This window comes from Chiloscyllium plagiosum, unplaced genomic scaffold, assembly GCF_037043375.1.
Source record: "Chiloscyllium plagiosum isolate Xiang-an unplaced genomic scaffold, Cpla_swu_hap1 HiC_scaffold_12, whole genome shotgun sequence".
Classification (NCBI taxonomy): Eukaryota; Metazoa; Chordata; class Chondrichthyes; order Orectolobiformes; family Hemiscylliidae; genus Chiloscyllium; species Chiloscyllium plagiosum.
The window spans coordinates 70,491,448-70,518,516 of NW_028270150.1; the positions used below are offsets into that span (position 1 = coordinate 70,491,448).

At 41.6% G+C, this 27,069-nt stretch overlaps 1 protein-coding gene across 11 annotated transcripts in view; it reads right to left on the reverse strand.

Moving 5' to 3' along the window:
• Positions 1–27,069, reverse strand: part of dmd (dystrophin) — a 2,003,576-nt gene that overhangs the window by 1,005,024 nt on the left and 971,483 nt on the right. For all 11 annotated transcript variants that reach the window (XM_087992890.1, XM_087992895.1, XM_087992900.1 and 8 more), the window contains one exon: positions 21,705–21,866. In XM_087992890.1, coding sequence (XP_087849016.1) covers positions 21,705–21,866 — 162 coding nt within the window. The remainder of the gene's footprint in view (positions 1–21,704; positions 21,867–27,069) is intronic.

Sequence of the window (27,069 nt, forward strand, 5' to 3'; positions counted from 1 at the left end):
GGGTAAAAACAAGGGCTGCAGATGCTGGAAACCAGAATCTAGATTAGAGTGGTGCTCGAAAAGCACAGCAGGTCAGGCAGCATCCGAGGAGCAGGAAAATCGACGTTTCGGGAAAAAGCCCTTCATCAGGAATAGCCCTTCATCAGCCCTCTATTCCTGACAAAGGCTTTTGCCCGCCACTCTAATATAGACTACGGTTGGAGGGGTTACCGGCAGTGACCACCATTATAGCCTCTACAGGGGAAGCACGGAGGACCAGGGTGGAAATCATTAGGGTGCAATGCTGAGACTCAGGAGACAAGGAAGACAGTTGGAGGTGAATTTCAATATAGTGGCTCACCATATAAGGAAGCTTGGGGGAAATGGGCTGTCAGGGTGACTTAAAAGGGGACACAGGCATTCTGGGTTACCAGGCAGAACTCAATGTTGACAGCATTGGAGGCTGCCATTGACTTTTTGTGCTGGGATCACCTGAGCAAAGACGATCCTCTGTGGCAAAGTTTGTCTCCTTGCTAAGTGGCAATGGCAAGGCAGGATGAGCAAGAGATCACTAGCTGACAGGGCAAAACACAAAAAGGCAAGGCAAAGAAGAGCAACGCAGGGATACTGCAAACTTCCAGGAGGACTTTGACTGAATGAGTGCTTTGACAGTGAGCAAAGATCCTCGAGATACATTCTTTCCCAGTCAATGAGCTGGGTGTGTGTCCTGAGCACAAAGTGACCTTGCTGCACCATTGTAATGAAAGTTGCTGGTGCAGCCCAAGGTGAACCACTAAAATTCAGAGGTAACCTGTAAACTGATCAGAGATGTACCATGAGGGTTCATACAGGCTGACACATCGGATGCCATTGTCTCTGTTCGTGGGGTACAGCACTCAGTGATCCTGGAACATGCACAAAATGTTGGCGGCCAACATTAAGGACGTGGGGAGCAAATGATGAGTTTAAACCACCGAGAAACAGCTCTAGTTTTCACGTCAAGTTTTCCTCGTGGCTAGTTTGGATGTCAAGTTTGGTAAGAATGCAAACCCACGGTGGGTCCAGTGTTCACAAGTCATTTAAAAAGCAACAAATGTCAATAGGGAACTCACCATTCAGTAGGGAGAATTACATCACTCTACTTGAGCAAATATGATGATCTTGATGTCAAGGTGACAAACCTCAAGATTCTACCACTAATCTTATCATAGTCAACATTGCTGAGAGCCGAGTAAGATTCTTCCCTGGGATTTTCCAAAGGAAAGCATTACAAATTTATTCTCAATTTTTTTTGTCCACTGGTAAATATTGATAATTTGGGTTTTGATACTTTCAATTCTTTGGTCACAGCACATTATGCTCAGCACTATATTACAAAGTACATAACTTGGCTTTGAGTTAGTTTCACAAAGTGTCTTAAACTGTACACAACTCTGGTGATTTATTCTGGGAATGACAGAAGCATTTTGTCAATACTGAACAACTTTCAGAGTTACAGCCCAAATAATAGCCTAGGTTTTATACCCTTGACATTCACTGAGACTAGAAAGTCATTAGTACAGCGACATTGACTTAATAATGTGCAAATTAATGAATACAGTTTGAGATTCTTTTTGCAGATTGAAGAATAATGCTTGGGGCCTCAGATGATTTTTGTGTTGTTACTTCATTACATATTAAAGCTTTCAGTACCAACATATGATTAGTTCCCAGTTCCTATACTAATATAATTTCCAATTGGCTAATTATTTTTAATGCAGTTCAAATATTTGAACTGAAAAGCAATTGACTGCAGTGAATAATTAACTTTCTTCCACAGGTCGTTTATTGACTTCGACTTGATTGTGTATCAACAAACTACCTCGGAAAGTTATCTCCAAATCAGTTTTTTTTTAAAAAACATCAATAACAAGATTTTCTCATTGACAGAAAATGGAAAAATGCCAAGGACTTCATCAGAATCAAGTTGTCTAACAATTATTGCTTTGATAGCACTGATTCTAAATGGTATCAAGATTTTAGCACAGGAGGAGGATAGCGAGACCTTGCAGCACTGAATTAGTGGATGATTTTACATTGCTCTCAGCAGGTCAGTCATCAAAGGGGAATAGAGTATGACAGTGGGGTTCGATGATCAAGGAGGCAGTCAGAGGGATGATTTAGGAGGCAGCAATATAACTTTAAAATGGCATTCACAGACAGCTAAGTAGATTTTTACAAATTTAATGTTTTTTGCTGATGGCCCGCAATGGTACATTTAATGAATCACTCGTTTGGTCTCATAAAGATGTGCTTTGTGTGAACGCACTTGACTGCATAAAAGTGCATTTGCAAGGAGCTTAACACCTGTTTCAGATATATTATCATACTTTACTTTAGCGTAGACACCATTTTAATGCAAGAAACCTGGCATATGGATAACATCAAATTTCTCGGACTCCATCACGCCTCACCAGTCAATGCAGCCACAGTTGCCTTAATCTTTCACCATAAGACAAACTACTCAAAATCACATCATCCTGGAAAATCAATTTCATAATTTCTACAGGCTGTTACATTCTTTCAATATTTGAGCCTAAAATTACACACAGTTTAAGGATGTTACTAAACCGCCATTCGGTACAGTCCTTCTGTACATGACCTTTTCTGTTTCATATTCAATCCCTCCTGAGATAATGCAGTCTCCCAACCCTGATCCCTTTTGAATGCCCCATGTCCAGTTGTCCAACAGTTGGCGATCTGCAGCAGTATTGGATCATCAATTTGGACTTTACTTGTAATCCTCGAACTCCCTCTCATCCTTTCAGAATCTGCTAAAGAGATACCATATTGTCTAAGCTTTCAGATATCCCTCCTCAGATCTCCTCCTCTCAGAAGGCATCAGTTCTACTCTGGTAAGGTTTCTGTGAACAGTCTTTGTTCTTTCTCTCAGTAAAGTCGCTTACAGAAATGCAAGTTTCTGCTGCTTGTTAGGAATCTTGCAAAAACCATCGATGCACAAAAAATGCTGAGAAATATGCAGCTTTAGTAAAAATCTAACACCTGTGTTAGACTTTGTAAAAGTATGAGGAAACTTTTTTATGATGATACAGTGAATGGGTAACATTTCCCACATCTAAAATCTCATTACATTTCAAAAAAACAATGAACAAACTGAATAAAGATAAGCATGGAAACACAAACATCTGCATGTTCCCCTTCAACCCACTCACCATCCTGAGTTGGAAAAAATATCGCTGTTCCTTTATTAGGTCAAAATCCTGGAAATGCCTCCCTAACGGCATTGTGTCTACCTGCAGCACATGGTCTGCAGCGGTTCAAGAGCCAGCTCACCACCTTTCCAAGAGCAATTAAGGAAGGGCCATAAATGCTGGCCAGCTCATGATGCCCAAGTCCCATGATTGAATTTGTTTTTTAAATTCAGGAGTTATCAAATCTAGTTGTTAATTTTCAATATTTTTGTTTTTGTTTTAACTGGTGGTAAGAATTATTTACAGATAACTTGGATTTTGTTTGAAAGAAAGATCAACTGTTTCAAAATGTGAACTATAAAATTAGGTGACATCTGCATACTACGGCCCAAGAAGATGAAGTAATCAAATTGTAACAAAGACAAATGACACCAGGATGATCTTGCTTAGAATGTCACTATACCACATTCCGTTTTTTAAAAAAAGTCATTGAATTCACATGGGCTTCCCTGATTGGGCCAGCACCTATTGCCAATCCTCGGTCATCTTTGAGAGGGTGGTGCCATCTTGAACCTCTGCAGTCCATTTGTTACAAGTTGACCTAAAATGCTGTAAAATCCAAGATTTTCACAAGGTGACAGTGAAGCAATGATGAAATATTTCCAAGCCGGATGGGAAGTGCAATGTAAACAGCTCCAAGCATCTTCATGCAGCAGCGATTAAACAAAAAGATAAACCTCTCGGGATTTTGTTTTGTTAGATCAATGTGCTTCAATGTATGTACTGAAGTCCATTTGTTTGCTAATCAGAGGTAAAAGACAAATCCAACCCAATTTACAGTATTTGAGAAATGTTTCTGAATGACAAATGACAACCAATATAAATTATCTTCTTCATTAATATGAAGAATTTTATATAAATAATGCAATATCTATAGCAACTTTCTGGTCCCAAGTGTAAAGCGTACACTTGGGATTCAAATTAAAAATCATTGGTCAGCATGGTAATGTGCCATTTTAACATTGTGATGGCAAATTAAAGCTACTACAATATCCCAGATAAATTACCAGTTAGTTGAACTAAACAATTGTCAAACCTTTCACACAGGGTTGTGCAGATAGGAATGGCCACCATAGCAAGGAAGACTTGAGAAAAGGGAAGGAAACCTAAATATATCTTCCATGAAGTACACAGTCATTTTTCTGAGCTTAACAATCAACAAATGTCACTGGTATGTGAATGAGGATTTTAATTATTCAATTTGATTATCCTGTTATTGTCAGCCCATGGACATTGAAACAACTACCTTATTACGTACAACTCTCCAAAATATGTATGCAATGTGTAAACATGCAAATGTTTTTCTGAATTTGTTAGTTAACAATTTGTACATCTTCCCACTTACAGATTACTGGCTCAGGAAATGAGCACAAAACGTAAAATGAGGAGATGTATTAAATAGAAGAATCATTATTTGACATGCATATTGCAGGTGAGTTGCAGTGTGTATTATCCACACTATTGTCAAGTGGAGTTTGGTGTCCATAATTTATGAATTGCTAGCTCCAAATCCCATTTAAGAACTAAGTGGGCATAAAAATTAAGCCCTCTTCTCCAGAGAAGTGTCAGTGGTTTAATACAACACATCAGGGAGTCATTCAACAATATCTGTGGGTTATTTCTGCATGTCCTTATGAACTAAGATAAGCTAGCTAGCGAGGAACAAGTCACATATCATGCCTGTATAGGGGAAATAAATCATTTCAAAATGGCCTGACCAAGTTCCCACCACTCAGAGGGTCCAATTCATCAATTGGAAATCTTAAATTAAGGTATGGAGTGGCAAGAGAAATAATCAGATTTTGCCTGAGAGGAAAGATTAGGGTGCTTTTCTATAATGGTGCTAGCAACACAGAAAGTATTAATATGGGTGGCACGGTGGCTCAGTGGTTAGCACTGCTGCCTCACAGCACCAGGGTCCCAGGTTTGATTCCAGCCTTGGGCGTCCGTCTGTGTGGAGTTTGCATATTCTCCCAGTGTCTGTGTGGGTTTCCTCCGGGTGCTCTTGTTTCCTCCCATAGTCCAAAGATGTGCAGGTCAGGTAAATTGGCCATGGTAAATTGCCCATAGCGATAGGTGCATTAGACAGAGGGAAATGGGTCTGGGTGGGTTACTCTTCAGAGGGTCGGTGTGGACTTGTTGGCCCGAAGGGCCTGTTTCCACGCAGTAGGGAATCTAATCTAATCTATGTTAACATGCAATCCAGGCAGATAGCGTTCCCTAGTCTCAATACAGATAATTATCTTCTTCATCTTATTTTTAATTTCAGGGGCGTAATGCCTATATTTTCATACTCATTAAGCAAATGTTAAGCATGTGGCGATGTCTCTCTAAAGACCCAACACTGCACTTTCAAAGAGTTCCACAAGAAATAGCATAGCTCATTCAATTAAATAATTGCAGCAACAACAATGATCCATCAGTCTAACTGGCTATAAAAGTGTTCCTCTGTTGTTTGAAAATGCTAAAAATATGCGCTTTACATATACTGACGAAATGTGTAAATGAGCTGCAGTATATAAATATGAATAACATGCAATTTATAGATTATACTGCACTGCTCCTACAGTCAGAAGAGACACGAAAGGAAATTATAAACAATGTAAAAACAAGGAGTGTGAAATATGGAGTAAGAATGAATGTGAAGACAACCAGGACATTTATGATGAAAAGAGACAACTCTAGAAGTGAAAAATATAGTAAATTGACAGCTTTTAGAGCAACTGAAAAGGTTACCTTGGTCTGAGTAGCATAGATGGTGGGAGATTAGATTAGATTAGATTCCCTACAGTATGGAAACAGGCCCTTCGGTCCAACCAGTCCACACCGACCCTCTGAAGAGTAACCCACCCACACCCATTTCCCTCTGTTTAATGCATCTAACACTATGGACAATTTACCATGGACAATTTACCTGACTTGTACATCTTTGGACTGTGGAGGGAAACCGGAGCACCCGGAGGAAACCCACACAGACACAGGGAGAATGTGCAAACTCCATACAGACAGTCGCCCGAGGATGGAATTGAACCTCGGACCCTAGAGCTGTGAGGCAACAGTGCTAACACTGAGCCAAAGATGTGAAAGCTGAAGGACAACTGAAACGCCTATCATTCTGACAAAGATTGGTTATGTCAATATCAAAGAGGTTGAACCTGAACCTTGAAAAGGAATGCTGAGGTGCTAATTTTGCCATTAGTATTATATGCCTCAGAGGACAACCACAATGTTTTATATTGATAAACTGAATGCTTTTGAGGTATGGACATTTAGGGGGATGTTCTGCACATCCTTAACAAACAGAAAGATTCAAAAGGAAGTCATATAAATGGCTGAGATGGAGTGTTAATTAGTGCCTACCATCAAAAGACAAAAGACCAAAATATTTTGGTCCCCCAATAGATGAACAGAGGTAATTATTGCAAAGATAGATTGAGGGAAAATAAAGGAGATGGAAGCAGAGGAGAAAACAGATTTGGATATAATCGACTGCATGATGGATGAGGAATTTATAAGGGAGCACCAGGACAGACAATGATGGAGACCAAATGTCCTTATTACCAGATGGGTGGAACTCATACTACCATTGTGCTTGCACACTGGCAGGGCTCGGGCACACTGAGCTGGTTGGGGTTGAATTCACATCAAAGTGGAATTGAATGTTGTTGTCATAGTCTTACTAGACCATAAGGGCTGCTCTCTCACTAGAGAGAAGCAATTGGTGGTGATTTAACTTGAGGGCAACCAGACCTCAGGCAAGGGAAGAGGAAAGTCCTTCATGGTAACCTCAAACTGGTGATGGGAATTGAACCCAAACTGCTATGTAAACCAATGATCCAGCCAACTGAGCTAAACCGATTCCCGGGATTCCCTTTCAGCCTGGATTTTCTTCATCCCCAGCTTGCTTTGTGGGTAGGTTTATGGGAAGTAAGGAGAATGCAAGGGGTGGGTTGGGGGGGGGGGGGGGAGGGGGGCAGTGGCTGTATGTCTTGCTCTCACACCAGTCCCACGTTTTAAACACTCTTCCTTTTCCATGGACCATCACACTCCTCTCAATCACTCTCACTTGGTCACACTCTCCCTCTTTAGCTCTCCTAGCCATAAACATTCCTATCTCCCTCACACTCTCACTCTCTGAACCTTATTCTAATACTTGGCACAAAGGGAAATTGTAAACTGGAAATTCTGCTCTTTCATTTATGTCCTAACTGTGCTCCTTGCAGCTGCACAATCCATATGAAATACCATGGACATACTTTTGCCTTTGCTAATTGTTTTTCTCTTGATGATTGATTTATATATTTGATTGTGTCACCTATCCATTTCCCTCTCTGTGTGCAATCATCTATTATTGTGCTTTTACATGTAATGAGCAATTACACTCCCTGTTCCTGGATGCCACCTTCTCCATGTGGTTTATTTCCTTCAGTTGTTGAAATCATATATATTTCAAATGAGATACCAGTTTGTCAATCCAGGAGATCTCTGTACTGCTTCCTGAAACTTATCCTGCCACAAAGGTGACTGTGTGAAAAACTGTGATAAAGTGGTCAGAGTCAGGGAAAAATAATTGTACTGTACATGGTTGCTACTGTCAGTGAAGCAATACCATTCAAATTGAGAACACAGGCCACATTATGATCAAATCCAACCACAACCTCCTGACAAAGTAGAAGCAGTGCTGTCATGTGGAGAGTGAACCTTGAAAAGTCATACAGGATGACCTATCTACCCTATTACAAGCTGTGGTCCATTCAACTTGCTGGTAATCAAAAAGGATTCAGCTGCTACTTTGCGCTTGCTTATAGCCTGCCATATGCAACTGCACATTGACTTCATATTCGCACTGACAGAGGCTAATAAATATTTGAAGTCCATCTTGAAGTTTTATAAATATATACATTCAATAACCTAAGTGTAAATATTTCTTGAAATGTGAGCTCGGACAACCATCTTCCTAGTTGCTGGTTTAACTCTCAAAATTGGACTCAGTTGACTCTGTTTTCTATTAAACAACCATAAATGTTTCCACTTTTACAAACTTTGACTATAAAGTCTGATTTTTCCAAAGCTGAACCAGTGTTGCAGAATCCAGTTGGTGGTATGACCGTCAGAAAGATGGACCTCAGACCTAATTCCCATTCATTCTGTTATACCTGATTTTCCAAAGTGCAGTTTGGTTCACAAGAGACTTCTGGTATTTTCCATGTACAAATCAAATTAAAAAATGATTTTGATTTGGATTACATTCCTTTGCAAGTTACTCATTTAAAGCCAAATCTGGCAACAATATGTACTTGATCCATCAAAGGAGGGCTTATCATAACATCTACATACATTGTAAACAACCCAAGGTGCTTAACGTGATCAAACAAAACTTGGCATTGAGCTATGGAATGAGAATATTAGGGAAGATAACCAAAATATTTGTCAAAGAGATAGGTTTCAATTAGTTTCTTCAAGGAATAACGAGAGCTAATGTGGTTTAGGGAGGAAATTACTGAGCTTAGGTAGGAAGCTGAAAACATGACTGTCGCTGATATGATTAATTAGAATTGGGGATATAAACTGAATTGGAAGAGGGTAGATATATTAATAATTGCAGAGCTGGAAGAATTAAAGTGATGTGGAAGAGCAAGGTTAGGGAAGGATTTGTAAACAAGGATGCAACACTTAAATTCATGGGATTGCATGCCCGTGAGCTATTGTAGGTGGGATATATGAAGAGGTCTTGGCTCAAGTTAGGACATAGACAGCAAAGGTTCAAATGGCTGTAATCTTATGTAAGGTAGGAAATGCAAAACCAGGTACAATGCATTGAATTAGTGAAGGTGTCAGCAATAGATAAGCAATGCTGGGCAGAGTTGGACAATACAATGGAAATATAAATAGGCTGTTGTAGTGATATTGTGAACAGAAATTCAGAGGCCTGCTTCAACCTCAGCAAGTTGCCAAGGAAAGGGAGTGTGTCAGGGACCAAAAGCACTGGCTTTATTCTTCACAATATGAGACACTCTCAGATTGGTTAATACAGACAGATAAGGAAAATGTATAAAATATAAATAAATGTAGTTATAAAAGCACCTCAGCTATTTGATTAGTGCTCTGGCATTTTAAAAAAAACATATCACCATAATAAAATCATGAACATTACATGGAAATGACATTGATGTGAGTGTCAAAGATCTGCGGTCTCTTTTACAAGAACTTTACTTGCAGCTATGAATATACACACATTGGATCTTTTCACAAATTTTTGCATTTTTCAAGATTTCTCCAATCAGTCATGTGCTCAGTGTTATAGCTATACTGGAGCAGTTGGTGAGGGGCAAGAAGAATTCTGAAGTACCAGTCTTCAGTACTAGTCCCAGAATTTAGTCAGATCAGCATCTAATGCCTTCAAGTGAATCACAACTACTTCTCAGAAAGCGCAAAGAGTTGTTCATTTTATCAACGTGGAACAGGTTTGAACCCAGCATGAGATTGTCTATTTTGTGACATTTTAAAGGATCCTTCCTTAAAGATTATTAACATTAGATAATGCCTAAATTCAAAGGAGTAAAGGACACCAGGATAATTTCAGATGTGATCATTATATGCGACAGGAAAGAGAAAAGACAAAGAGAGATAAGAGTTCTATGATTTTATGAAAAATGATTTATTATAGAAATGTGTAGAATGGTGTTCAAGTTTTTCTTCAATAGAGGGTAATCATGGACTTTAGAATAGAGGGCACTAGAAGCATGAGCCATGAAATCACTCAAGAAATTATCTGATGCAACTTGTAAGATGTACTGTAGGGCATGTCTGGATGATAGAAAAGATTTGTGTAATCACCTTGTGATCAAGTTCAACAACCCTTATGGAAGTTGCTTCATTTCAGTATGCTGCTGTAGAGTAACAATCTACCGATATTGAATTGATAAGAAAGGAAACCGTTCAAGAATTCTGATGAAAGAGACGAAGATAAGATTCAAAAGGAGATCTGGGACAGGAAGAAAAAGTTGAAACTAAGATATATGATCTACTTAGTGTCTGCATAACATTTATATAGGAAGTGAGGTTATGTTGTGAATTAATATTGAATGATTATGGAGGGTAAAATGTATCATAGAACATGAACGTATTGTGCTTTATGTTTACTGGAACTTCTTCATCACTTGTCAGCATTAGCTTGAAACAACCACAGGGTGGTGTGCAAAGCCCATTCTATTTATCACAAAAATACAAAAAAATACATGACAGCCTCAGTGCTATTTTTACTCCAAACAATACTTGCCAAACTAATTGTTGCACTAAGAATTATAGTTGGCAACCATTTATGTTTGGGAAATTAGTGGGCGGCACGGTGGCACAGTGGTTAGCACTGCTGCCTCACAGCGCCAGAGACCCGGGTTCAATTCCCGCCTCAGGCGACCGACTGTGTGGAGTTTGCACATTCTCCCCGTGTCTGCGTGGGTTTCCTCCGGGTGCTCCGGTTTCCTCCCACACTCCAAAAATGTGCAGGTTAGGTGAATTGGCCACGCTAAATTGCCTGTAGTGTTAGGTGCAGGGGTAAATGTAGGGGAATGGGTCTGGGTGGGTGCGCTTCGGCGGGTCGGTGTGGACTTGTTGAGCCGAAGGGCCTGTTTCCACACTGTAAGTAATCTAATCTAATCTAATCTAAAGAATTTTTAAAATTCAATTTTAGAAAAAGAATTATTTTGACTGCTGTGAAGTTTATGCTTTGTTTGGTCAAACAGCATTATCAGATATCCAGGGAAAAGAATCAAATCCATTATTTCTTTGATGGAATAAGTACATGTGCGCTTTAACCCTAAACATGGATTTCATGATCAAAGAAGAAATTCAGGGTTTAAGAGGGAAACAGTGATTTTCAAAAAGTTTATGGAAGTACATTTTGCCTTGTTTCTAAAAAATAAGTTTAAATCTTGATAAACATCTTTTTTTGCTGTAATACCATGCCCTGCTTAAGATATTCTGTTCCATAATGAGCGCTTCAGAAAATCTGTCTTAAACAAAGTTTAATTGGAATTGCAATTGCCACTTTGGATCCACTCCCAAGAGTAATCATATTTTAGACTGTCACTAAAGAATGCTCTATTTAATTATATATGTTGCAGTCCTTTGCTTTCCATTGTATTCTCACAATTGCACTTCCTCTGTTCAGCACAGACACAATTAGTCAAATGGCTTCATTCAGTGTTGTACATTTTCTCAGATATGTTTCTCTTAAAGTTGTATTCCATGTTTGACATTTGACAAGTGCACACATACTTCCTCCAGGTCTAGGCAATTATTTCAGGTACTGCTCATTCTTTAATTCAGACTAAAGCAATTTTCATTACAATTCTCCCTTATAACGTGTGTGTAGAGGCCTTGGGATGGCTCTGTCAGTTATTGCCACGTCAACTATTATCTTGCATATTTATGGCTCTTTTAACCAAGGAGATGTTGATGAAATGCATAGTCACTCCAACCTATTTCCCAGAGCTGGGAACGGATTCATTTCTCTACAGAAAATCTCAACTTTATGAAGGGTATCTGCATTTTTATCAACTGCATGAAATAACTTCAAGCTGAAGGCACATCATGTAGCCACATTGACCCCACAAAAATAATCTCAGCAACACCAAAGTACTTCATGAAGGTATAGCTAGCTGGGTGCAAGTGCAGCATCATACACAACATGTCCTTTCAAATTTAGTTGCTGCACGTAATGCTTTATTTTTGGTGCCTGTCCTTTTATTTATTCATTTTGCATGATCATGTATCCCAGAATACATGCTTCTGAGGTACCTTGTTCTGTGGAGCTTTAGCAGGTATATTGATCACACATGCTAGTGCATAATTGGCCAACTAACCACGAGGATTGTTGTAAGCAAGCAATAAAACCAACAAACAAGTAACATTTCTCCCTATCTGTTGCTTTTCCCCACTGTGACATCAGTGACACCTCACGTTTATTTATTATCCTCTAACCTGTAGATGCAGCACAGCAGAAAACAATGTTGCAAAGAAATGAACCATAGAATATAGTAAAAAAAGAGGTAAGTGTCAGGAAACTTTATACATTAAAAAGGACAGTAAGAGAAAAGCATTTTTATTGCATGAGATGTCAGCAACTGATGGCATGATTGCCAATAATAGAGAGGTATGCACAATAGACTGTGGATGAAATATGAGCATGAGGGAATAATGGACATATGAAGGAAGTTACAATCATAGGAAAAGAAGGCTATGGAAGAATCTAAGAAAAAGAGCGAAACTTTACATTTAGATTAGATTATATACAGTGTGGAAACAGGCCCTTTGGCCCAACAAGTCCACACCAACCCTCCGAAAAGCAACTCGCCTTGACCCATTCCCCTACGTTTACCCCTTCACCTAACACTACAGTCAACTTAGCATGGCCAATTCACCTAACCTGCACGTTTTTGGACTGTGGGAGGAAACCAGAGCACCCGAAGGAAACCCACACAGACACGGGGAGAACGTGCAAACTCCACACAGACAGTTGCCTGAGGGTTGCCAGTAAGTGTGGGTCATAAGCTCGCGTTGATTAAGTCCCTGCCCTTTGTACACACCGCCCGTCGCTACTACCGATTGGATGGTTTAGTGAGGTCCTCGGATCGGCCCCGCCGGTGTCGGACAAGGCCCTGGTGGAGCGCCGAGAAGACGATCAAACTTGACTATCTAGAGGAAGTAAACGTCGTAACAAGGTTTCCGTAGGTGAACCTGCAGAAGGATCATTTTTTTATTTTTTAGCGTTCATTAGCAGAGGGATTGAATTCAAGAGTCGTGAGGTGATGTTGCAGCTGTACAGGACCTTGGTAAGGCCACATTTGGAGTAGTGTGTGCAGTTCTGGTCGCCTCACTTTAGGAAAGATGTAGAAGCTTTGGAGAGGGTGTAGAGGAGACTTACCAGGATGTTGCCTGGAATGGCGAATAGGTCGTACGAGGATAGGTTGAGAGTGCTAGGCCTTTTCTCACTGGAATGGCGAAGGATGAGGGGTGACTTGATAGAGGTTTATAAGATGATCAGGGGAATAGATAGAGTAGACAGTCAGAGACTTTTTCCCTGGGTACAACAGAGTGTTACAAGGGGACATAAATTTAAGGTGAAGGGTGGAAGGTATAGGGGGGATGTCAGGGGTAGGTTCTTTACCCAGAGAGTGGTGGGGGCATGGAATGCGCTGCCTGTGGGAGTGGCAGAGTCAGAATCATTGGTGACCTTTAAGTGGCAATTGGATTGGTGCTTAAGCTAGGACAAATGTTCGGCACAACATCGTGGGCCGAAAGGCCTGTTCTGTGCTGTATTGTTCTATGTTCTATGTTCTTAGGGAGGAATTGAACCCAAGTCTCTGGCACTGTGAGGCAGCAGTGCTAACCACTGTGCCACCATGCCACCCGTTTTTTGTATACCACTTTCATACTTTTCCTCAATAACTGGACAAATTCATATTTACATATGACATACTCTGTTTGCCAGAATTTGCCAACTTATTCAAACCAACGCTTTCCCTTTGAGATTTTCTACCTCCTCTTTACAACTTTAGATTATTAGATTAGATTAAGTCATTTAATATTTGTGAATCTATGTATTGCAAGGAGAATGAGATAAATGAATAGTTGTGCAAAAGAATAAAGGCTGCAGAATATAAAACAATAAAGTTTATGCAGTACTGGAAATCAACCACGAGAAACCAGAGGTGACCAAGTCATGTATGAGGGCATCAGTGAAAGATCGGTTGAAGATAAAGCAGAGACAGATGCCATAACATAGGTGGTGTTAGTGGTGGATTGGAAATTATGACTGAGTTTTTAGCTCTTAATGGAGGCAAGGAAAATAAATGATAATTTCTGATGCAATTTGTAGTGCATTTTTGACCATGTGTTATTTGTATGTGGCCTTTTCACAGACAAGGAAAGTCTTTAGTGTGATCCTCCCACACATACCCTCTAAGGTCAACATCATCATTGGGAACCAAAGTACATTTGCACTTACTTACTCAGCTCATGTTAGGAAGTAACATGTTAACATGAAAACAAGATAGGCTGGTTGGCAAAAAACAGAGGGTATGCACAAAAGGTCATTGCCTGATTTGCAGGATGACTTAGCAGTGTATTGAGACCTCAACTTTTTAAAATTCAAATCAATGACATAGATGAGGGGAGTGAAAGCACTGTAGGTAAATCTGCAGATGGTACAAAGTTGGAAAGTATCTTTTGAAGAAAAAAGGGATCTGCAGATAGGTGGAGTGAATGGGTAAAAAGAAAATTGGCAGATGGAGCATAACGTAGGAAAAAAGGAATTTGTTCACTTTGGCAGGAAAAAATAGCATTACTTCAATGGAGAATGAATGCAGGTTTACTAGAAATTACAAGCTTTTGGAGTGAAGTCCATTTGTCAGGTGGAATGAAAAGAAGCACACAGGCACAGAATTTACAGGCAGAGACATCAAAAGATCATACAACTGATGTGAGTGGAGTGCTGACAGGCTGAATAATAAGACTCTGCAGGTGTCAGACGGAGTGAGTAAAGTGTCAACAGCCAAACAAGAAAGTGAGGGGATAGCTATAGTCTGATTAATTGAGGCAGAGAGATAAGTACAAACAATTAAAAAGTAAGGTGGTGCTGGAAACAAACAAAATGGCTGGAATAACATGATAGGTATAAGAGTCACATGACGAGGGTCGAACCAAAGTAACAAGTAATCCAAAACTGTACAAACTAATTAATGTAGAGATACCATCGGAAGTTACCAAGGTGATGGTGTCAAAACAGTATAATAAGGAAGATTTTACAAATGCAAAACAGTACGGTGAGATTAGACGTCGGGCAACATGAACTCAAGATCACGACTCAGGCATTCTTCATGGGTACAGAATTTAGCTATCAGCTTCTGCTCAGCATCCTTGGTCAGAAGTCACATGACACCAGGTTGTAATCCCAACAGGTTTATTTGAAATCACAAGGTTTCGGAGCACTGCTCCTTTGTTAGGTGGAGTGAATATGTTCGAGGACATGGATATCATCACACATGGGAACACCATGCACCACATACATGGCAGATACTCATGTGATTTGGCCAATGTCATCCAATTCATATGCTGCAGGCAAGGATGCACAGAGGCATGGTACATTGGTGAGACTATACAGATGCTATGACAATGGATAAACAGACACCACACAACAATGGCCAGACAGGGATGTTCCCTCCCAGTCGGGGAACCCTCCAGCAATCAGGGACATTCAGCTCCCAGTCTTAGGGTAAGCATCCTCCAAGCCAGCTTTTGAATAACAAGTCTCTGCAGGTGATCGAAAGTGTCAGATGGTGTGAGTAAAGTGTCAACAGCTGAATAGCAAGTGAAGGGATAACCTATAATCTGATCAATTGAAGCAGCGAGATAATTGCAACAACACAGAATCACTGAGCAGCAACTGATAGCCAAGTTCCATATCCATGAAGCTGGCCTCATCTTGTGGGATGATGTGGTACTATATGTAACCCCACCATACCGTTCTGTAATTTAAAATCTTCCTTACTATTCTGTTTTGACACCATCGCCTTGATAACCTGTTATGAACTCTCTACCTTAATTAGTTTATACAGTTTAGTTAGTACAGTTTTGGATTACTTGTTATTTTGGTTAGACTCTCGTCATGCGACTCTTATACCTGCCATATTATTGCAGCGAGTTGGTTTGTTTCCAGCAACTCCATATTCTTAATTTTTTGCAATTATCTCTGCTTCAATTAGTCAGATTATAAGTCATTACTTGCTATTCAGCTGTTGACACTTTCCTCACACTGTCTGGTCTGACACTTTTGATCACCTGCACAGACTTGTTATTCAGTCTCTAACCACTGCACTCACACCATATGTATGATGTTTTGATCTCTCTGCCTAGAAAATTGTGTGCCTGTGTGCTTCTCTTCATTTCACCCGCTAAAGGAGCAGTGCCCCCAAAGCTTGTGATTTCAAATAAACCTGTTGAACTACAATCTGGTGTTGTGTGACCTCTGACCTTGTCCAACCCAGTCCAACACCAGCACCTCTGTTATACATGGCATTGGTGAGGCAACATCTGGAGTACAGTGTGCAAATGTGACCTTATATAGTGCAAGATTTATGCAAGTGAAGGGATGATCTATAATCTGATTAATAGAGGCATAGATAAGTACAAAAAATTAAAGATAAGGTGGTGCTTGAAATAAACGAATTTCAGGAGTGGTTTGAGCAGGTTGCCTTATGACTACAGGTTGCAGAGGCAGGGTTCATTTCCACTAGAGCTTAGAAGAATGATGAGTGACTTAACTTAAGTGTGAATGATCCTGAATGGTCTTGACAAGATGGACATCCAAAGCATTTCCTCATGTGTGTTAATCCAGAACCATCTGTTTGATGATGTTTTAAAATTAGGGATCATCCTTTCAGAACAGGGATGATTCTTTTTTCCTCTTAAGGTGTATTGCTTTCTCTGAAAATGTGAAATTCTGCCTCAGGTGGTGATGGAAGTGGGTGACTGAACATTTTCTAAGACAGGAGTGGAAAGACTCATGTTAATCAGGGAATCTAGTTATATCTGGCTTAGACAGGAACATTGGGAATTCCAAACAAAATCAAATGAGATACCATCTTGTTGAATGGTGAAGCAGGTGCAAGGAGCTGGTTGGTATATGTCTTCGCTTATTTTCTGTATCTGCAAGCTATTTTCATGCGGTAGTGATGATGTTGGAAGCCTCAAAATACTCAACAGATTTGACACTTTGTAACCGTTTGAGGAAACCTGAAGAGTCCAAAATATTTTGACAAGTGTTTACTGTTTGGTTCCTTCAAATGCCACCGTTTGATGATGTTCTGTATTCTAGACGTGTTTTTTTTTAATGGAGGGATTGATCACAGAGCTGTATCTTGCAAAGGTAAGTTCACCAATATATCGGCCACCATTGTGTAATGTTAGCTTTCATTACAATACTTCAGGAGATAGTGGTGCAATGCATGCAATAGTATAGAAGATGTGTCATGACACACTCCTGTCATGTTTTGACCAATGTTTAATAACCATTTGGTTTTAAAACCAAAGTTGCTCTGCTGTTGGACATAACAAATAACTTAAACACCTGCTGCAGTTCATCAATTGGTGGCAATCTGCTTTAAAATGCAATTATGACAATTTGTAGACTAAAATGGCCACCTGTTGTCTCAGTCAAATAGACAGCATTCCCTGCATTTCTTTTAATAGCTGAGGCTATTATAAATTCTTGGCTGAGTTTCAAAAGATGGAGCACCACTAACCTCTGCAGGGGCTGTTTTCATGTTTTAATTGATGATTTTAACAGGAGGTTTTGTGAGCTGTGAAGAGGCAAGTTGGAATTCCAAGACACAGATAGGTCGGTTTAATGGGTGGAAAGTGGCAGATGAACTTTAATGCAAAGAGGAATGAAAGGATTAACTTTGGTAGGAAGAACAGACAGAAACATTAAAAAAAAAAGGGATAATTCTAAAAAAATGATGCTGGATATTCTTTGAAGGTGACAGGACAAGTCAAAAGCATGTTTTATAAAGCATATGACAGCCCAGCCTCTCTCCTGAGCAGACAGGATAAAAGCAAGAAAGCTTTTTTAAATCTATGTCAAACACTGGTTCAGCCTCAACTGGAGACTTTTGAGTCCAGTATTGGGCATCAAATGTTAAGGAAAGGTTTGAAGACATTAGAGGGGAGGCAAAAAAGGTGAACAAGAATATTTCCAAGAATGAGGAACCTCAATTAAGTAAGCATATTGGTGAAGTTGGGGTTGTTTTCTGTGAAGAGGAGATTTGCTTGAGTTATTCAAAGTCATTGGGGGAAAAAAACAGATAAGGAGAAATTGTTGCCACTGGTGGTAGAGGGTTGTTTTTCAGACTGGAGGCCTGTGACCAGTGGAGTGCCACAAGGATCGGTGCTGGGCCCGCTACGTTTTTTTCATTTACATAAATGATTTGGATGCGAGCATAAGAGGTACAGTTAATAAGTTTGCAGATGACACTAAAATTGGAGGTGTAGTGGACAGCGAAGAGGGTTACCTCAGATTACAACAGGATCTGGATCAGATGGGCCCAATGGGCTGAGAAGTGGCAGACGGAGTTTAATTCAGATAAATGCGAGGTGCTGCATTTTGGGAAAGCAAATCTTAGCAAGACTTATACACTTAATGATAAGGTCCTAGGAAGTGTTGCTGAACAAAGAGACCTTGGAGTGCAGGTTCATGGCTCCTTGAGGGTGGAGTCGCAGATAGATAGGATAGTGAAGGCGGCGTTTGGTATGCTTTCCTTTATTGGTCAAAGTATTGAGTACAGGAGTTGGGCGGACATGTTGCGGCTGTAGAGGACATTGGTTAGGCCACTGTTGGAATATTGCGTGCAATTCTGGTCTCCTTCCTATCGGAAAGATGTTGTGAAACTTGAAAGGGTTCAGAAAAGAATTACAAGGATGTTGCCAGGGTTAGAGGATCTGAGCGACAGGGAGAGGCTGAGCAGGCTGGGGCTGTTTTCCCTGGAGCGTTGGAGGCTGAAGGGTGACCTTAGATTAGATTAGATTACATTACAGTGTGGAAACAGGCCATTCGGCCCAACAAGTCCACACCGACCCACCGAAGCTCGACCCACCCATATCCCTACATTTACCCCTTACCTAACACTACAGGCAATTTAGCATGGCCAATTCACCTGACCTGCACATCTTTGGACTGTGGGAGGAAACCGGAGCACCCGGAGGAAACCCACGCAGATACGGGGAGAACGTGCAAACTCCACACAGTCAGTCGCCTGAGGCGGGAATTGAACCCGGGTCTCTGGTGCTGGGAGGCAGCAGTGCTAACCACTGTGCCACCGTGCCGCCCAGAATTATGAGGGGCATGGATAGGATAAATAGACAAAGTCTTTTCCCTGGGGTCGGGGAGTCCAGAACTAGAGCGCATAGGTTTAGGGTGAGAGAGGAAAGATACAAAAGAGACCTAAGGGGCAACTTTTTCACGCAGATGGTGGTACGTGTATGGAATGAGCTGCCAGAGCTGCCAGAGGATGCGGTGGAAGCTGGTACAATTGCAACATTTAAGAGGCATTTGGATGGGTATATGAATAGGAAGGGTTTGGCGGGATAGGGGCGGGGTATTGGCAGGTGGGACTAGATTGGGTTGGGATATCTGGTCGGCATGAACAGGTTGGACCGAAGGGTCTGTTTCCATGTTGTACATCTCTATGACTCTATGACTCTATGGTGGAAGAATCAAAAGCCAAAGGATACAGATTTGAGGTAATTAGCAAAGGAAGCAATGGTGACATGACGAGAAACCTTTTTATTTTATGAGAGGTTTGAATGAACATTTCCTTAAATTATTTTTGTTTGCTGCTCCGAGGTCCCCACAAGGCAGTGAGTTCCAGTAGCAGAAGCCATTGATTGGCACACCAACTGGAGTAGATAGCATTGCACAGCTTATGGGAATATTGGTGAGGATTTGGAAAGTACCTCCTGAACTTGGTGGAGGGAAGTTCAATGGAGGCATGTGAGAGAGAGTAGGACCATTGTATGAGTTCAAAAATCTACAGGACTAAGGAGGGAAGGTGTGGGAGTAGTACAAAGTGAATTGCAGCTTTAATGAGGAAGTTTAGCTACAATAGACTGTTACCTGCAATGTGATCATTTTACAGAGGGGGCTTTCCGTCTCAAATGTTGCAAGGAGATAAATGTATGCTTTTATAACTGTTGATCACTAACATTTAGGTTTCTTCATTGTTTTTGTGGAGCACAGGATTTTCAACATTAAGTATTTAAACACAATGGGTCTGTAATTATTACAAATTATTCTTTTGAATGTCCATTTCAATGAAAATCTTTGTCTGTCCAGAGTGAATATTGGATATCTTGCAATGCAGGATATATAGGAAGGGAAGGTGACGGTGTTTGACTGGGGTGAACAAAGTTGAAAATCACACAACATCAGGTAGCCTCTCGGAGTGCTACCTGATGAAGGAGCAGCACTCTGAAAGCTTGTCCTTCGAAATAAACCTGTTGGACTGTGACTGGATATATGGGGGCATGGAGGATATGCGTGAGGTTTTATGGTGTATTTGGGCATGGGGATATATGGGAGCATTGAGGTAGTATGGTGGTATGGGTGAATATGGAATGAAATTGTTATGGAAATATTGGGGCACATGGATAGAGTTGGATAACAGTTAAAATGCGGCATACATGGGCAGAGGTGACAGATTCAGACTTATGTACTAAGGAAAGAGCATAACTCTCACTTCTTCAGCCCAACGTGGTCTTGGTATAGGACATAGATTCTACAACTTCTTTTGGAATGAACAGATTTTGAAATTTTGAACAATTTGGATCAGCATGAGCCTGTTCCTGGAAAGGGGTATTATCCTTTGTCAGGAAACTGAGCTTTGTGGAAAAGGAGAAAGTATGGTTATTTGAATGTATAGCTGAAAGAAATTAGAGCTTAGCCAAGAGCAGACAGGTAGGGAGTGGCGACGTCAACAAGGAAAGTGGAATTTTAGCGTTCAATTCCAACAATGTGAAAGCTAACTCCACCATGACAAGTCATGTTGCCAGTGGGGGAGGTGGGGGTCCATGGATATAGATGAGGAACATTAAAGGAACCAAGAAGAAATTCTTGGGGATCCAAAAGCAATAATGTGGCTCTAATAAAGAAGGTATTGCTCGAAGTCCTCTGGCAACACTAGACTGAAAAATGGAATAAAGTAACAGCATTACGACTGAGCTGGACAGTGAACAAAGGCATTTTCTAACAGGACGGTATGGGATTTACTGAATCTTACAAGGTGCCTTTGCACAGGAGAATGTGAAGCTTGGTCACAATTCTGAATTTTATACGATTAAAATCAGCTCGGAAGAGGCACTGATTGGGTGTTCTACAGGAAGTTAACTGACATATGCACATTGCAAATATTACTTAAAGTGTGGATATATGAGAGGAATGGGAGAGGTAATTGATATGAAGAACAAAATGAGTGGAGAGTGAGCAGACCCCTCCAGGTACCTATGAACTCGTGAGGAAAGACTGAAAAGATGAACCATAAATGACAGCGCATTTAAGTGATTTGAAAAGGAACTGGGTAACCATGAACAAGCTGCTGCCAACAGCAGAAGAGAGATAATTGAAATGCTATTCCAGAATGATGTCTTATATGCAGCAAAACTAGGAGAGGCAATGTGCGTGTACAGTTTCTGTCAGAGCACCATTTTTTTTTTGAAGATCTTTATATTTTACATGGGAGGAAAAGCAAACATAATAAAGAATGTCATACCTCAAATACTTGCATTTAAGAAATCCATCAAACAACAGGTCTGTTTGATTCTTCCTTCTAATTCGGAAATTATTTCTTTTCTCTCTCAGTTTAAAAAAAATGGTTTTGCTGATTTACAATCTAACTTTAAATAAATAGCTTTCTGGCATACCTGAGCTTCTTGAGGGACCTGGGCTGCATCAATTCTGTCAGCAATGTATGACGTTAGCTGTTTGTCAATCAATGCAAGAGATTCTTGGATTAAACGAAGGGTTTTGTCCGTCTCCTGGGCTGATTGAATGCTCTGTTCAAGGACTTTCTGTCTTCTTACAGCCTGGAAGGGTCAGGGAAAAAACAAGTCATTAACACTCTGCTTCATCTCTCGCATCAGCAGAACTCTAAGATCTTCTGAGAATAACAATCAGCAGTAACTTATTGAAAAAAAACAAAGTTTCTTGGCTTTTTTTTGTTTATTTCAATTCCACAATGTTCCATCGAAAAGGCTAGTGAATGCATTGTGTTTAAGAAGTCGAATAATAAGGATAATTTCCCAAGTAAAGAGAAAAGCAAAGAGTGGGTGCTAACTCCACTTGAATAGTAATGTGTTAGCAACATTCAAATGTTCTCAGCAAGCTCATTTGCATCATTAATCAGGGATCCAGGTCAAGTGTAAAGAGCATACTAATAGCAGGAAGGATAAAAAACAAATGAGTGAAAATTAAAGGACCATGTCAGTTGAGGAACACACAAAAATAGAAGGCATCATATCATGTTAAAACTTGGATTAAATGTCAAAAGTTTTTCATTGGCAATGAAACACCTGAACATGCCGCCCTCCCCCCAACCCCCCGGAATTATATACATTTTTTAAAACCAAGTTTCCTGCTGCAAAGTAATTTAGATGACCGAAAGATGAAGGGAAAGGAAAACAGCTGTGCAGATTTAAGTGAAAAAAGTGAGTGAAATTGAAGGCGAAAGCTGCCAGATGTTATTGTGGGTTACATCAGCACTGTGGTAAAAACAATGACTGCAGATGCTGGAAACCAGATTTTGGATTAGTGGTGCTGGAAGAGCACAGCAATTCAGGCAGCATCCAAGGAGCAGCAAAATCGACATTTCGGGCAAAAACCCTTTATCAGGAATAAAGGCAGAGAGTCTGAAGGGTGGAGAGATAAGCTAGAGGAGGATGGGGGTGGGGAGAAAGTAGCATGGAGTACAATAGGTGAGTGGGGGAGGGGATGAAGGTGATAGGTCAGGGAGGAGGGTGGAGTGGATAGGTGGAAAAGGAGCTAGGCAGGTAGGACAAGTCATGGGGACAGTGCTGAGCTGGAAGTTTGGAACTAGGGTGAGGTGGGGAAAGGGGAAATGAGGAAACTGTTGAAGTCCACATTGATACCCTTGGGTTGAAGTGTTCCAAAGCAGAAGATGAGGCATTCTTCCTCCAGGCGTCTGGTGGTGAGAGAGCGGTGGTGAAGGAGGCCCAGGACCTCCATGTCCTCGGCAGAGTGGGAGGGGGAGTTGAAATGTTGGGCCACGGAGCGGTGTGGTTGATTGGTGTGCGTGTCCCGGAGATGTTCCCTAAAGCGCTCTGCTAGGAGGCGTCCAGTCTCCACAATGTAGAGGAGACTACATCGGGAGCAACGGATGCAATAAGTGATATTAGTGGATGTGCAGTTAAAACTTTGATGGATGTGGAAGGCTCCTTTAGGGCCTTGGATGGAGGTGAGGGAGGAGGTTTTGCAGTTCCTGCGGTGGTAGGGGAAGGTGCCAGGATGGGAGGGTGGGTTGTAGGGGGACATGGACCGGACCAGGTAGTCACGGAAGGAACGGTCTTTGCGGAAGGTGGAAATGTCGGCGGATGATTTGGTTTATGCGAAGGTTGGTAGGGTGGAAGGTGAGCCCAGGGGCATTCTGTCCTTGTTACGGTTGGAGGGGTGGGGTCTGAGGGCGGAGGTGCGGCATGTGGACGAGATGCGTTGGAGGGCATCTTTAACCACGTGGGAAGGGAAATTGCGGTCTCTAAAGAAGGAGGCCATCTGGTGTGTTCTGTGGTGGAACTGGTCCTCCTGGGAGCAAATACGGCGGAGGCAGAGGAATTGGGAATACGGGATGGCATTTTTGCAAGAGGTAGGGTGGGAAGAGGTGTAATCCAGGTAGCTGGGGAGTCGGTGAGTTTGTAAAAAATGTCAGTGTCAAGTCGGTCGTCATTAATGGAGATGGAGAGGTCCAGGAAGGGGAGGGAGGTGTCAGAGATGGTCCAGGTAAATTTAAGGTCAAGGTGGAATGTGTTGGTGAAGTTGATGAATTGCTCAACCTCCTCGCGGGAGCATGAGATGGCGCCAATGCAGTCATCAATGTAGTGGAGGAAGAGGTAGGGAGTGGTGCCGGTGTAATTACAGAAGATCGACAGTTCTATGTAGCCAACAAAGAGACAGGCATAGCTGGGGCCCATACGGGTGCCCATGGCTACCCCTTTGGTCTGGAGGAAGTGGGAGGATTCAAAGGAGAAATTGTTAAGGGTGAGGACCAGTTCGGCCAAACGAATGAGAGTGTCGGTGGAAGGGTACTGTTGGGAACGTCTGGAGAGGAAAAAACGGAGGGCTTGGAGGCCCTGGTCATGGCGGATGGAGGTGTAGAGGGATTGGATATCCATGGTGAAGATGAGGCGTTGGGGGCCAGGGAAACGGAAGTCTTGGAGGAGGTGGAGGGTGTGGGTGGTGTCTCGAACGTATGTGGGGAGTTCCTGGACTGGGGGGATAGGACAGTGTCGAGGTAGGTAGAGACGAGTTCAGTGGGGCAGGAGCATGCTGAGACATTGTGTCGGCCAGGGTGGTCAGGCTTGTGGATCTTGGGAAGGAGGTAGAACCGGGCAGTGCGGGGTTCCCAGACTATGAGGTTGGAAGTTGTGGGTGGGAGATCTCCTGAGGTGATGAGGTTGTGTTTGGTCTGGGAGATGATGGTTTGGTGATGGGGGGTGGGGTCATGGTCGAGGAGGCGGTAGGAAGAGGTGTCCTTGAGTTGGCGTTTGGCTTCAGCGGTGTAGAGGTCAGTGCGCCAGACTACCACTGCGCCCCCTTTATCTGCTGGCTTGATGGTGAGGTTGGGATTGGAGCAGAGGGATTGGAGGGCTGCGCGTTGTGAGGGTGAGAGGTTGGAGTGGGAGAGGGGGGTAGACAGGTTGAGGTGGTTAATGTCCCGGCGGCAGTTGGAAATGAAGAGGTCGAGGGCAGGTAATAGGCCAGCGCGGGGTGTCTAGGTGGATGCAGTGTGTTGGAGGTGGGCGAAGGGGTCCTCGGAAGGTGGGCGGGAATCCTGATTGTGAAAGTAAGCTCGGAGGCGGAGGCAGAGGCGGCGGAAGAAATGTTTGACATCACGGCGTGTATTAAATTCATTTATGTCGACGACATCAGCACTGTGCTACACTGACAGCATAGAATCTGCAACCACCTCTGTTAGCTCAGGATTCAAAAAGGCAGCTCCCTAAGCTTTGTTAAGTAGTGCAACAATATCTGCAAATACAGCAGATGTGACCATTAGGACTTTGCAGTATAGGGAGAGGCATTAGGGGTAGGAAAGAGGTGAGGGACAGCCTGAGATCATGGAAATTCTCTTTGATACTATTTTTTCCAGAGCTGCTGATGACAATCTTGATCATAGATTGTCTTGCTGTCAATGCATGCAGCTCTTGAATCTTCTTTGGAGCAAGGCTGAGATCTGATCTGGGACTGAGTAAACAGAGGAAAGACAGAGAGGCAAGATATTTGGCTCTTTGATTCTGCTCCGCCATCAATATGATTATGACAGACCATCAAGGTCTGTTCCCGCTTTCTCCCCATATCCTTTGATTTATTTAGCCCCAAGAACTGTATCTAACTCCTTCTTGAAAACATTCAATGCTCAGGCCTCAACCGCCATGGCAGAGAATTCCACAGGCACACCTCCCTCTGGACGGAGAAGTATCTCCCCATCCCAGTCCAAAGTAGCCCACACCATAGACTTGGGTCCCTAGTTCAATGGTCATTGAAATGATCCTTCCTGCGCCTGTCTAATCCTGTTAGAATTTTGTAGGTTTCTATGAGTTCGTCCTCATTCTTCTAAACTCCAGTGAACATAGTTCTAATGATCCAATCTCTCTTCATACATCAGTCCTTCCATCCCAGGAAGCAGTGTGGCAAACCTGTGTTGCACCCTTTCCATAGACAGAACATCCTTCCTCAGGTAAGGAGACCAAAACCGCCCTGGGGATTTATTGGCCTTTCATCCCATCAATTTCCCCAGTATCACTCCCTTTCTCATATTGATTTCCTTCACTTCCATCCTCTCACTAGACTCTGTGTTCCTCATTATCTTTGGGACATTATCTGTGCCCTGCTTTGTGAAGTCAGAAACAAAATAATTGGTTTTCCATCTCTTTCTCCCTCATTAGAACATCCCCCGTTTTTGATGCGAAGAACTTACATTTGTACTCACTCATCTTTTTCTCTTCATATACACAGAAGCTTTTTAAATTAGTTCCCTGCAAGCTTACACTCATTATATTTTCCCCCTCTTAATCAGTTCCTTTGTTCTATTCTGCTAATATTTAAACTGTCCCCAAGTTCCAAGTCTGTTGAGTTTTTTTGGCCAATTTGTATGCCCCTTCTTTGGATCTAATACAATCCCCAATTGCCCTTGTTAGCTGTGGTTGGGCAACACTTGGTGTTTTATTTATGTCCCAGATCTACTAGATCTAGCACAGCCTGACCTGAATATCAGTGAGCGTGCAACTAGCAAGCAGATGACATTTTATGAGATTATTAATGAGCTGCATCACTCTACTGATGATTGGAAAGAACAGTAATTGGCAAAGTTAGACTAATCCTGCACTTTGTTAGCAATTATTCACATTATTGAATAAATGTCAGTGTCACAGCTGTACTGGAACAGGTTGAGCATCGGAGTGGCCAGTTTCACTGTGCAGATTTTAAGCTTTACAGCCAGAGATATATCTAACAGAGCCAATCATTTCTCCTAACCCTCAGCACAGTGATAGAAAAAGTCAGCAATAATTCCACAAAAAGACATCTGTTTGCTGCTAGCCCACTCGATGATGTTCAGTTTAAGTTCCATTAGAACCATTTATGATTTTCATCCCTGAACTAGGGAATTCATCCCATATCAACCCAGCAGAAATGTACATTTGTTTTTGCAGCTTTACCCTTAATATTAATACGCTGCAGGTGAGCAACATGAATGAGCAAACGAAGCATTAATGCCAGTCAAATACAAATACTTGTTCGACAGCACAGGTAAGCTTTTCCTTTACAAGCACAACTATCTTCAGAAAAAAAACAAAGCACAAATACAAGAATACAATACTGATTGTTATAGTTATTCTCCTTATACAGTGACAGTTTGGGGTGAATTTTCTCCACAATGTGACTAAGTTCAATTTCAGCAACTTGCTTGGAAGATTTCCTCTGTGGGCTCAAGCAAGATTTCCGATAAACTTTACAACTTTAGAGAAGTGTTTCCAGGTTTTTCACCACTGGCATCAT